Genomic DNA, 13,754 nt, shown 5'->3' with positions numbered 1-13,754 from the left:
AATCAATAGCATCCTCAACAACACATGTTTCTATTACTTTTGTAGCACTTGCAACTTTTGAAAACCACAAGGATGTCTTTCGATTCCATGTACAGTGCTCCAAAGCCTCTTTGCAACCAATACATGATGCATAGTTGATTCCATCCAACTTGTCCTCAACATGAACATATGGGACACATCATTGTTTCCAGACATGGCCATTGACTATACTTGATGTAAAAGTTTCCTACATAAACAAAAATATGCACAAAACCAACCTATGTGCTTATGTAGCACAATATAAAGGAGACTCTAAGGGCTCTTACTTGTGCATAATTGAATGATGTCAAAAATTTTACACAAAAGAAAGTTGATGATGTTATGCCCTTATGAGCTCTCCTTCAGTATCTAGTGACCTAGGAATGCTCATAGAATTTCATCGCAATTTGAGGAAATCAAGCAAAGGTGTTGTCGACTCTTTCCAAGAGGTCAAAGACCACTCTACTAGTAAGTATTAGTTTTAGGATTGTAAAAATGCAAGTACATGGGTTGGAGAAGAAGAAACTTGAGAGAGAAAAACTCAAAGTATATTGGAGGTATCAATATAGAAGATTTACAAGAGTAAGTATGCCCTAAAAACGAATAGACATGTACACAAAGCTGGGAGGAAGCCTCCTAAAGAGGGGAAAAAAATACCCGAGTGATCCTAAGTGTGTTCAAACACATTGCTACCAAAATATGGTAACAAATTTGTGACAAGTGGGCACTTTGTTAAACAAAAATCACCTTTCAACCTATGCCAAGTGGGCACTTTGGAAAATAAGGTGAAGGATCAATGATAGAACAAGTTTTGAACCCTTGTCACCTAATAGAAATGCTTTATTTTAACTAAGATAACCAGTAATTCAATCCATCTTATCGGATGAATAGAAATGCCCAATTCTAATTAAGCTAACCATTAATCCAATCCATCTTATCAAATGATTAGTCCATGATTACAAGAAAAAGTTGCTATACATCTAGACCATCATACCTTTGCTTATAAAGAAACTATATTCTAAATTGTTATCAAATAACATACATAACAATTCTCCTCTACTCTATTGCTTTCTAAATATGGTAGTCCTCCATCCAATAGTTTTGTCTTGATAGTCTTAGCCAAAACAAGTGGCTATTGCCAAGCTTTGCAAAAAATTGGATACAAACATTGAAAATAACTCATTTGCAAAATTTATTACCTTATATAATCATTGATGATGAAACACTATGCATGTATGCATGATGAGAGAACCATATCAATGCATTTCTATAGTCTATTTTGGGATGCATTGTTTGTAAAATGACACAAAATAGCTACAACTTCGATGGCCACCTTTAATATATTTGTTGTATTGGCCATGAGTATATATTGCACAAACCAACTTCAAATGCAAAGAAAGTTCAAATGGAATCCAACATAAAAGAAGTAGAAGACACAACGTACAATTTTGGAGTAGTCACATGAAAATGAAAGGAAGATGAGGGGAAGAACATGGTGGAAGCTTATGATTTATTGGACCAAGTGACAAATTATGTGTGTGTGTGTGTGTGTGTGTGTGTGTGTGTGTGTGTGTGTAGCTTTGCATTTTAGTAGGCCACACATCTATCTTTGATGTTAGCTTACTCAAACTTTCTTCCCAAAAGTAGAAGACCTTTTTTGTAGCACTAAATCTCTACACTAAAGGCATATTATTAAGTCCACAAATTGAAATATAAAAAATGAAGTTTTTTTAAAAAAAAGTTTGGTCAAGATGACAACGACCAAGGAGATGGGAGCTTAGATGGAGCACCTGAATAAAAGGCATGTGGAAGAAGGAAGACATTAAGCTAAAATTTACAACTTCAATATAAGGCATGTGCAAGAAGACGTACATCAAGGCAAAATGGAATGTAAGCAAGCACAAAAGAACATGTCCTAGATATTGAAATTTTTTAGTACGTAGATTCCTCGAAGTGCAACCCAATTACAAATCAAGCACAAATATTTCGATTCTGTTGGGAACAAACCTTGATTCTAAGAAGCCCTTTATGGACATGTTGTAGGGACCCGTGATGGGGCAACTACTAAAGTTCAAATGATGGTTAATTAAAAATCAATCACATGTTATGAATTGTTAGAATAGCTTAGTCATGTTTTTCTCATGTCAAGGTTAGGAGCTTAGATATAGCAAAATGTTTCTTTACCTATTTTCTTTTACCATATTTCAACTCATAGGAGGAAGATATGGCTTTTATCATGATTCAATAAGTACTTGAATCTATTTGTTTACTCATGACAATGGAGAAAACTATGGCTTCACTTTACAAAAGAAAGATGTGGCTTTCTTTCTTTCTTTCTTTTCTCCTTTAATTGACATGCTTTAGGGCTAATTCATTGAATCTATTTGTTTATTGATGACAGCTTGAGAAATGTATAGCTTTTGTCCTTCTCCTTTGATCATAATTAGTGGGGATAGAGAAAAGTATGGCTTTTGCCTTTATCATAATTAGTGAAAGGATTCTATGCATGTTTTCTGTGATATACCTGCATAAAATGAGAGGAAGCATTTCATGTCAATTAATTGTTTAATAAGAGTTGTTATCTTTTATTTTAGATAAGAAACAGACCTTGAATCTCTTACCTTATCTATGAAACGTTAAGAATGTGGAATGGGTCATGCATGATTTAACAGGGGATTTTAGTGATCAGACAGTGGGTCATGCAGTTTGCCACCAGCCTTTCAATATCACATGCAAACCAGTTATTGCATGACCAAAATCGAGATCCACAATGACATGAATCAATATATTAATCATTCGGATCCCAGGAATCACATTACTCATCCAGAATGGCATGATCTACGGATACAATCACGATATATTAATCATTCAGAATGGCATGATCTAATCAATGTACTAGTTCTAGGAATTATGTACCTTAATCAGTCAGAATGGCATGATCTAATGATACAATCAAATGCATTACTCGTTTCATCAATGTGGTAGTTCTAGTATGATACAATCAGTCTGCTAATCATTCGCAATTGGAACATACATTAGCCATTCAGAATTCAAGGCAGGGTCTAATCAAGGTACTAATAAGAGTTGCTTCTTTATCAGCTTCCTGACATAGCTGATATGCCGGGGTCTGTAATGCTTGCTTTTATGGCTGATTGTTGGCACAGGTGATGACAAGCAAGGCCCTTTGTTAATCAGATTTCTTCAAGATAAAAGTGTGATTAATCAGTTCTGAAGGACCCAGTGATGCTGACAGAGTTCACACTAAAATGGGGGTGTGGTGGTAGTTGGGGGAGGGCCGTGATCAATTCACAATGAAGGGCTGAGCCGGGGGTGGGGGAGAGCAAGCTGGAGCCTTTCATAGGCTGCCATGTCCGACCCCAGATAAAAGCTTAACCGCCTTCTTGATCAGGTGAGGCGCATGATCCTCTCAGACAGTGATTCTTGCTGTCTGTTTCTGTTTGTTTGTTTGTTTGTTCTAAAGGGGGTTGCATCTTCTTTCACTGCCAGTTTCTGTTTGATGATTTGAAGGCATTCCTTACGTGCAATTTGAATGCCTTCCTTTCATTTGTTTTTACCAGGAGAGGACTTTCAGAAGGTATGGCCACCCTCCCTCTCTCACACACACGCACACACACATGTGAGGCAAGTGATTAACATATACTTCATTAAGCCTTGTATGTGCGTGTGTTTGTGTTTTTTAAAAAAATCAATTCCGTCTTGGGCAAATCATGTATGTTCTGTTGGAAGGCAAGTGATTAATGAGCATATTGAGCCATTTGTTTACATTCCTGATTTAGCCTCTGTGTGTGTGTGTGTGTGTGCGTGCGCGCGCGCTAGAGAGAGAGAGAGAGAGAGAGAGAGAGAGAGAGTCATGGCCAATTCCTTATCGGCAGAACAAGAGTGTGTGTGTTCCCAATTTTTTTAAATGCATGCATCACCCCTGTGTACAGTAGCTTAATCAGAATCCTGTGCCTTGCAAATCATGCTCGCATCAAGATTATGGCAATGCTGCTGCAGTAAACGCCCATACAGTTTGTAATGCTTCTTTCATGCGCCTCTCCACTGATCAATCATGTGTTCTGTTTTGCTTCAGGGCAGCCTACCGTATTGAAGGTTGATCTGAAATTAAGCAAATGGCAATGCCCACACACCATCCAAGCATGCAACCTTACAGTCAGGACATACCCATCTTAATCAGGCCAGCAGATAACCCACCAGCAAATCATAAACCTAAAGAATTAGAGGAGAGGCTATATCAACCAACATTGGATGATGCCATCAAGAGAAGCCAAGACTTCCTGCTCTCTCTTCAATACCCAGAGGGCTACTGGTGGGCTGAGCTAGAGAGCAATGTGACCGTAACAGCAGACACTGTGCTGTTGTACAAGATTCTGGGAATGAAGGATGACCAATATCCAAAGAAGAAGATGGAGAACTACATAAGGAACAGGCAGCGGGATCACGGAGGATGGGAGCTATTCTACGGGGACGGAGGCGAAGTGAGTGTCACAACAGAGGCATACATAGCACTGCATCTACTGGATGTGCCCAAGGATGATCCAGCCATGGAGAGAGCTCTCCAATTCATACTCAAGAAAGGGGGTGTCACGAAGACGCGCATTTTCACCAAGCTGTGCTTGGCTCTGCTGGGATGCTTTGATTGGAATGGCATACCTTCTCTGCCAGCATGGGTGATGCTGCTACCAGAATGGTTCCTGGCCAACATATATGAGATGTCCAGCTGGGCCAGAGGCTGCACTGTCCCTCTGGTTGTGGTCTTTGACAAGAAGCCAATCTTCTCGACATGCCCTCAGGCCAGCTTTGATGAGCTGTACGCAGAGGGCAGGAGGAATGCCCCTGTCTGCACACAGTTTCGAGGGAGCTGGACCGACATCTTTGTGGTGATGGACCGCATGCTCAAGGTGCTCGAGAAGCTCAACCTAGTCCCTTTCAGAGAATGGGGGCTGAGAGAAGCTGTGAAATGGGTTGTCCATAGACAGGAAGATACTGGCGATTGGGCTGGCATCTTCCCTGCCATGTTCTACTCCCTCCTATGCATGAAGACCCTGGGATATGACATGCCAGACCCTGTCGTTCACCGCGGCCTGCAGGCCCTCCGAGCTTTTGCCATGGAGACTGATGAGGAGTATTGGATCCAACCGTGTGTGTCGCCTGTCTGGGACACCGCCCTCATTGTGCGGTCGCTGGTCGATTCTGGCCTCGCCCCCGACCATGCTGCGCTCCAGCGCGCAGGAGCGTGGCTCCTGCAGAAGCAGATCACCCAGGCTGGGGACTGGGCCTTCAAGAACAAGGCCCCGCACACCGGCGGGTGGGCGTTCGAGTTCGTGAACCGCTGGTACCCGGACGTGGATGACACTGCCGTCGTGGTCATGGCTCTGGATGCCCTGCACCTCCCCCACCAGGAGCCCCTGAAGCAGGGTGCCATATCCAGGGCTGTGCAGTGGATCACCTCCATGCAGTGCAAGGCGGGCGGCTGGGCGGCCTTCGACAAAGACAATGATCAGGAATGGCTGAATGCCACCCCTTATGGGGATCTCAAGGCCATGATAGATCCCAACACATCAGATGTGTCTGCCAGGGTGCTGGAGATGGTGGGACGGCTGAAGATGCATGGGAACACATGCTTGCCGCCCCCGGAGTGCATAGATAGGGGGCTGGCTTACCTAAGGAAGGAGCAAGAGAGAGAGGGTTGCTGGTTTGGGAGGTGGGGTGTGAACTACATCTATGGGACGTCCGGTGCCCTAGCAGCCCTAGCATTAGTGGACCCATCTTCCCATCAAGAGGAGCTCTCAAAGGGGGCAAAGTGGCTTGTCCAAGTACAAAACCGAAGCCCCTCTGGAGATGGGGGATGGGGAGAGACATGCTATAGCTATAATGACCCTTCCCTAAAGGGGAAAGGGGACGCCAGTACACCTTCCCAAACTGCATGGGCGCTCATAGGCTTGATGGCCGCCGGTCATGCGCTTGGCAAGTATGAAGTGGCCTCCATTGAGGATGGCATAAGCTATCTTCTAAAGACTCAAAGGGCAGATGGTTCTTGGCACGAGGCCCACTTCACCGGCACCGGCTTCCCAGGACATTTCTACTTGCGGTACCACTTCTATGCACATCACTTCCCACTTACTGCACTAGGGCGATATCGTGCCCACCTGCTTAACAAGCAGGACATGCCCATCTTTTCTCAACCTTGAGTTTGACATGCCCACCTTTTCTCAACCTTGAGTTTGAGGATGGTTTTCATCATTTAGATTGTTTACACCCATTTATAAAATATGATCTTTTTATGTTAGGTTAATCAAAAAGCTAGAAAGCTTTTATACCCATGTTTACTTTACGTTAGGATTGAAACCTGCAAAATCTCAATAATTTCGGTCCCACAAAAAGGACAAGGTATAGGCACGAATCCCCCTTATTGAGCCAACATCATAAAGTATGAGACCCAAAGTCTTTAAGTATGATTAAGAGTTGAATTACTATAGAATATATGATATCATGTTCACTTATCATCCCCCGCCCTTGCCCATTTTCTCTATTTTTTGGGAGAAGGGCCCTACATGACTTCCACCAATCAAGAAAGAAGAAGGTTTAGAGTATTCTTTCGTGGGTCTCTAGTGTGTAAAAATGAGCAGATGTACAAGCCCCCTTGCCATTTTATCATTAAAAAGTTGTCCATTGTCCAATGTGTAAAGGATAGCGAACGAGATGGCTACACACCACTAAAATATGTATACCCACATAATGGACACTCATTTGGCGATGTGTAACCACCCTAAGGTCTGCCCAAATGGAAATTTTCTTTTAGCCCTTTTTTATCCATCAAATATTTGCATAATCATAAAGGATGAAACTACAAGTGAAAGTATGACCAAGCTTCCATACTTAGATTGGTTGCCATTTAATTACAACTAATGACAAATGATTAAAGTTTTTTACTTTTAGATGATGGTCTTGGGAGGAAGACTAAATGCCCAATTTCTAGATTTGTTCCTTTGTTGATAGGCCTGCAAGACCCTCTGCCTTTGATCTTCTAGACAAATTTCATGTTGCTATAATACTTATGGATAGTAAATCCAAAACTATTTGAGTTGGCATGCAACTACCTGTATTGAACCCCTTTTTTAAATCTAACTCAGGTAGCAAGGATCATTGCATGTATTTACTACTATGATGATGTGTTGGGCTTCCTAGCTCCCAAAACCTATTGCCCATGGTGATGAAGGTCTAGTCCAAATGGAAAATTAGTAATTTCCTTTATCCCTTTTTATCCACCAAACATGGCATAAACAATGATGATAAAGGATGAAAGTAGTATTTGGCGTATGTATTACTTCTGTATTTAGCCTTGTTGTCATTTAATCACAACTAAGGACAAAGGATGGAAGTTTTAGGCTTTGATGATGGTGTTGGGGAAGGCTATGTACCCAGTTTGAAGCTTTGTTCCTTCTTTGATAGACCTTCAAGACTCTCTCTACCTTTGATCTTTTGGATGGACTTGATATTGAGGTAAGGCTTATGGATATGGAATCTAGAATAGCTTGAGTTGACTTGCAACTCTTGTGAATTGAACCCCCACCCCCTCCCCCCCAATTTTTCCCTTTGACTTAGGTAGCAAAGTTCATTGGTTGTACTCTACAAATACAATGATGGGTTAGGCAACATGCTTCCCAACTCCAAAAGGTCTATTGTAACAAGAACCTTTTTCTTTTTTTTCAAATACATATATCTTAAAGCTTCCTTTTGAAAACGATAGACTATTTTAGTCTATTGAGATGATCATCGACAGTATCGCGAGGTCTAAGATTGAAACCTCAAAATGTGTACCGCATCCTTTGGAATGCTTTTCTCATTAGGTGAATAAGGGTAGGTTTTCAATGAGTTACCCTGCAAACATATCCATTTTTTTAATAAATAAGTAATTGATAATTCCCTAGGCACTAGAAAATGTTTCAAATCAATGTAAATCATAATCAACCTCTTTGAAAGTGGACTTTCAACATTGTATTTTTCTATACGGAGAGAAGCTTTATGATGTGGAAAATAATTCACTTTAGCCCCACTTATTCTATAATTATAATATACATACTATTGAATATTCTTTTTCACTTGTAGCATTCTTCCTTATGTTAAATTTTGAGTATTAATGAGGATCATGAATGGTTTTCCAATTAATCTTATTTAAGAAGAGATCAAGAGTAACTTGGCCGCTATAGAGGATTATGTCACCTATAAAAACTGAAAGGTTGCTTATATATTTTGTACATGGAATAAACACTTTGTATGTCATGTTTTGTAAACATGTCTAAATACTTTATAATATTACTTTGTCATCTTTGTATACGGAATAAACACATTGTTCTATAAACATGTTCAAATACTAGATAATATTAGACTTTTTCACCACCTTTGTATTAAAGTCAAGCATGGTTAATGTTAACACAATGTGGTACCATAAAAGTGACTCCCCCAAAAAAGTTATTATACTTGCAAGCCCATAAATATCCTTTTGATTAGCATTAAACCAAAATGAACTAATATTTTCCATCTATTTTCAACTAGTTTGATAGGGTAAACCTATCTTTAAGGTCATGCACTTTTACTATGTTTCATGTATTCCAAATGCAAAACATACCACCCCATGTAGTAGTGAAAGATCAACCCTTCATTGTGCCAACAAATCTCACTTGGAAAAGGATGAGAAGGAATGTGCACACCTAAAAGGGAGAGAAAAACTAGAGAAAAGCCTCCACACCGCTTATACATGGGAGGTGCATTCAAATTATCATTGTAGTCAATGACACAATTTTGCTCAATCAATGCTTACATGTACCAATCCCATAGTAGCAATAGCTACTATTGCCGATGCTTTCTTGCTTTTTAGTGTGGAACCAAACTCATATGTCTAATTTTTCTTCAAAGGTTTGTGGGGGTCTCTTTGAATAAAAATACCTCATTTTCTTTTTTCTTTTGGCATCTTAATACAAATTGAAACTTGAACCTGAAAAGATCTAGAAACTTCCCAAACAGAGACAAATTAACAGCTCCCTACATGATATTCACATTGTCTTATTATTTAATCCGGCCTTGACATCATTCACCACCAATAAAAAAATTTATTTGCTACATGGATCATGCCAATCATGCCATGTAAGATGCATGACTTAAGCTCACGTCATTTCAATCCAAACAAATCGAATGGGCATCATATATACGTATGCTCTATTAAAATGTTGAGATACTAGGTAACAGCTACAAGAATCTATAGTGGTCATCTTCTATACTAAAATTTTACATGTAATATTCCTATCACATAACTAATATTAATAAAACAACTAAGTTAACTACAAAAAGTATTTAAATATTCTTGACATGAAATATGAACTGTTACCACATTTACACATTGTTAAACACAAGTATAATTAAGTGATTGAACTCATATTATTAAAATACCAAAAATTTTAAAAGTCTTAAAACGGATCATTTAGTCTTGAAACTAGGAAAAACTAATTATGGAGACAAATTTGCCTTAGAAATTAGTCACTCTATAATTTTATGACACATCAAATTGATACCAAGAGTGCTCTAAAACAAACTTGCAAGGCATAGGGAAGAGTGCACTTTTTGTGCACAAAAATAACAGTACAAGGGAAAAGAAATCAGGCATGGAAAAAAAAATTGAATGTATATTTTGGGTGAAAATAGAGGGCCTCAAAAGAATTACATTTTTGGGAGAGAATGCATGCTTAATAAAGGAAAACTCAAATTAGATTATGTTTTTTAACAAAAGAAGATAGAAAATGGGAAAAGCATGTCAAGAAAAAGAAATCATGGAATCTCCACGCTATGAGATAGGACAAACCCTTGGAAATACAAGATACCGAGATACCAAGTTAGCTATCCTTAAGTAACTTGAAATATGGTGCTCTTTTTCCTATTGATTATCAATTTAAAAACTAATGCTACATCAGTCCTTAAGCCTATTTTTGCACCTACTCTACCCTCCAAGCCATTTATTTATACCCCTATTTTTTCCTACAAGTCTCGAGAGGTGATTTGAGTACTGAAATAAGTGTGGATCAACTTCCAAATATTCGAATATGCTATTATACCCCTGCTTTGCCATGAGCCATAGTAGTTTCAAGTTTGGAGGTTGTTCACATGTGTACCGGTCATGTCTTGAAGATTATTTTCAATGGCCCCAAAGAGACCTAGTGAGAATGTGTGTGCACCTACCATCAACAAGATGAGGTGTATCTCAAGGACAAAGATAATGGAGGAGGTTATGGAAGCCTTGCAACCAAAGAAAGTGGTGGTAATGTGGTTCCATACAATGGAAGATGGTCAAATGAGGACAATGAAGTTTGGGTAAATTATAGTCAAATAACTTTAAATCAAATCTAATTTAAAATTCCTTGCTTTTCCTTCTTTAAATCATCCAAGTAGTCACATGTATATTAAGAGGTTTATTTTGAGATATGTACATTAAAATGTCAACAATCAATGTCCTTACATTTAGACATCGTATCAATTCCATGCTCTTGCAAATTATAGGTCTTATTTTGTGTTTTCATTCACCTCCTTTCCATGATATTATTTTTGCTAGTTTTCCTTTGCTTATGCTTTCAAATACTATTGTTAACCTCCATAGCTCACATTCACATGACATACTTTCAACTCTAGTTCACCTATCTCTATACATGGCAACAACATGCCATAGCCCAATCCTTGTCTCTTGTTTGTTTGGATGTTTATCTATCTATGAGGTGCTTTTGTAACACGTGACATGCATATATTTATATACAAGACATATTATTATATGCACTAGTTCAATGCAAGGATGGATAGTTGGTCAATGCAAAAGAAAATGATGGCTTTCTATTTCAATTTAACATTGGCACATGCAAATTACCATATAATTAGATCTTAGCCCCTAAATTCAAAGCCAACATATTTGAGATGAACATCTTTGAGGTGCTTTTGTAACACATGACATGTATATATTTATATACAAGACATTTTATTATATGCACCACTTCAATGCAAGGATAGATAGTCGGCCAATGCAAAAGAAAATGATGGATTTCTATTTTAGTTTAACATTGGCACATGCAAATTACCATACAATGAGATCTTAGCCCCTAAATTGAAATCCAACATCTTTGATGAATATTTTGTATTTTACATTTGGAATTATGACCATATGAGGCTAGTTTCTAAGGTTGTTATACACATTTTTTTCTTTTTTGCAAGGGGGAGCGATTTAGCTTCCAAATATCCAAAAGATGCAATCAAAACCTTGATTTCATCTAGTAGTCACACCCCCCCTTTAAGCAACAAGGCTAAGCCTACATTGGCTTCCTTGGTTGTTTACTACATCCCTTGCCCATTTTCTGTATTTTTTTGGAGAAGGACCTTAAATGAATTCCACCAACAATCAATAAAGAAGAAGGTCTAGAATATGCTTTGGTGGGCAATTAGTGTGTAAAGATGAGTGGAAGCACAAGCCATCTTACAATTTTATCATTAAAAAGTTGTCCATTGTCCTACGTTTAAAGGATAGTGAACAAGGTGGTTGCATGCCACTAAAATATGTACACCCACAAAATGGGCACCTTTTTGGCATTATGTAAGTGCCCTAAGGTCTTGCCCAAATGGGAAATTTCTTTTAGCCCTTTTCTATCCATCAAATATTTGCATAATGATAAAGGATGCAACTACTAGTGAAAGTACAACCCCCTTCATGTTTAGATTGGTTGTCATTTAATTACAACTAATGACAAAATATGAAAGTCTTTGGCTATTAGATGTTGGTCTTGGGGAAGACTAAGTGCCCAATTTCCAACTTTGTTCCTTTGTTGATAGGCCTACAAGACCCTCTGCCTTTGATCTTCTAGAAAGACTTCATGTTTCTATAATACGGATAGTGAATCCAAAATGGCTTGACTTGGCATGCAACTACCTTGCATTGAACCCTTTGTTTTTCCCTCTAACTCAAGTAGTAAGGATTACTACATGTATTTACTACTATGATGATATGCTAGGCTTTCTAGCTCCAAGGATTACTACATGTATTTACTACTATGATGATATGTTAGGTTTTCTAGCTCCAAAAAGCCCATTGCCCATGGTGATGTGTAATCACCCAAAGGTCTAGTCCAAATGGAAAATTAGTCATTTCTTTTATCTCCCTTTATCCACCAAACATGGCATAAACGTTGATGATAAAGGATGAGAGTAGTATTGGCAATATGCCCTACTTCTGTATTTAGATGGGTTGCCATTAATCACAACTAATGACAAATGATGATTTTTTTTTGCTTTGATAATGGTGTTGGGGAATACTAAGTACCCAATTTGCAACTTTGTTCCTTCTTTGATAGACCTTGAAGACCATGTACCTTCAATCTTCTAGATAAACTTGATATTGCTGTAAGCCTTCTAGATATTGGATCGAATGGCTTGAGTTGACTTGCACCTATTGTGAGTTGAACCCCCCTATTTTGCCTTTTGACTTACATAGCAAGGCTCACTACTTGTATTTACTATTACAGTGATGGGTTAGGCTTCCAAACTCAAAAAGGGCAATTGCAACTAAAACCTTTTTCTTTTTTTCAAATACATATTAAAGCTTCCTTTTGAGAAAGATAGAGGATTTTAGTTTATTGAGATGATCATTGACTTTACCCTTAAAAACGCATTCATTCTTCTTATCTAGCTTTATCATATATAATTGGCCTTAATCTAATTCTATATTAGAGTGTGGGAAGAGCATATGATTTTGAATTTACTAGTTCTAGGTTGGAGTGGAAAGACTATACGATTCCCCCAAAAATAATACTTTTCCATTTAACTTAGATTGGTGGAATGTTTGTTCCATGTAGAAACTCTCACATCCTTATTATCAGTGCATTAAAAGAGAAATGAGGGACGATTTCAATATCATTATTACAGGTAACACAAATCCCATTTCTAAGGCCAAGCTTCAATCCTTTCTCTCCTATCCAAATTGCCTTTTATGACAACTAGCTCCAATATTGTTGCATAGGAATCTAGCCTTGGCTTTGTGTATTTTTGGATTTTAACATTGATATTTTCCCTTCTCAAAGTAATCCATATCATTGTTAGTGACAAGAGTTGTTAATTTTCTAGCTTAGAAATTCAATGACACAATTGTTAATGGGTGGAAACCTAATTGGTTGGGAAGGTGTAATAGTACTAAGAGGTTTAAGATTAAAACCTCAAATGTGTATCACATCCTTTGGAATGCTTTTCTCATTAGGTGAATAAGGTTGAGTTTTCAATCAGTTACCCCACAAGCATGTTAACAATCCCAACCTGGCGCTAGTCATGGTGTGTGACAAAGATATCACATAATTATGGTGGATTATAATAGATAAGGAACTCCATGGCTAAAGATGGGGGAGATAATATGCACACTCAACAATGATAATTCATATTCCATTTCACACAATGCTATAGTACAAGGCTTCTTTAATATATAGCCTTTTGCCATTTCACTCATAAAAGTGGTCATCTTAGGTGGCATCCTTAGTGAATTTTTCATAGTCGATACTTATCCACTTCACCTTGCACCTTTAGGTTGCTATCACACACATACACACACCCACAAACACTGACCTTACATTCTCAACACCCCCTCTTAAAAGTGAGGTGTTTACTAAACCTTGTCACCCATCCAATGTAGCATTGCACAACCA

The 13,754-nt window shown here is 38.4% G+C and overlaps 1 protein-coding gene across 5 annotated transcripts; it reads left to right on the top strand.

The window, feature by feature from the left end:
* The first annotated feature begins 2,651 nt into the window (after positions 1-2,651).
* LOC148018163 (dammaradiene synthase-like) lies at positions 2,652-6,883 on the top strand. Of its 5 annotated transcripts, none has more exons than XM_087662129.1 (4): positions 2,652-3,089; positions 3,183-3,427; positions 3,526-3,613; positions 4,117-6,883. In XM_087662129.1, the coding sequence occupies exon 4, from the start codon at positions 4,152-4,154 to the stop codon at positions 6,228-6,230; it is 2,079 nt and encodes a 692-aa protein (XP_087518255.1). In that variant the 5' UTR covers positions 2,652-3,089; positions 3,183-3,427; positions 3,526-3,613; positions 4,117-4,151; the 3' UTR covers positions 6,231-6,883. The 5 variants fall into 5 exon arrangements, with proteins under 5 accessions (XP_087518255.1, XP_087518253.1, XP_087518252.1 ...); XM_087662127.1 differs by having other exon boundaries at positions 2,653-3,089; positions 3,597-3,613; positions 4,112-6,882; XM_087662126.1 differs by having other exon boundaries at positions 2,653-3,089; positions 4,112-6,882.
* The last annotated feature ends 6,871 nt before the right edge of the window (positions 6,884-13,754 follow it).

This window comes from Lygodium microphyllum, chromosome 21 (assembly GCF_053477565.2).
Source record: "Lygodium microphyllum isolate KBCC chromosome 21, Lygodium_microphyllum_v1.1.10, whole genome shotgun sequence".
Lineage (NCBI taxonomy): Eukaryota > Viridiplantae > Streptophyta > Polypodiopsida > Schizaeales > Lygodiaceae > Lygodium > Lygodium microphyllum.
The sequence above is the reverse complement of the archived record's forward strand: the minus strand, read 5'-3'. Positions and strand labels throughout refer to the sequence as shown.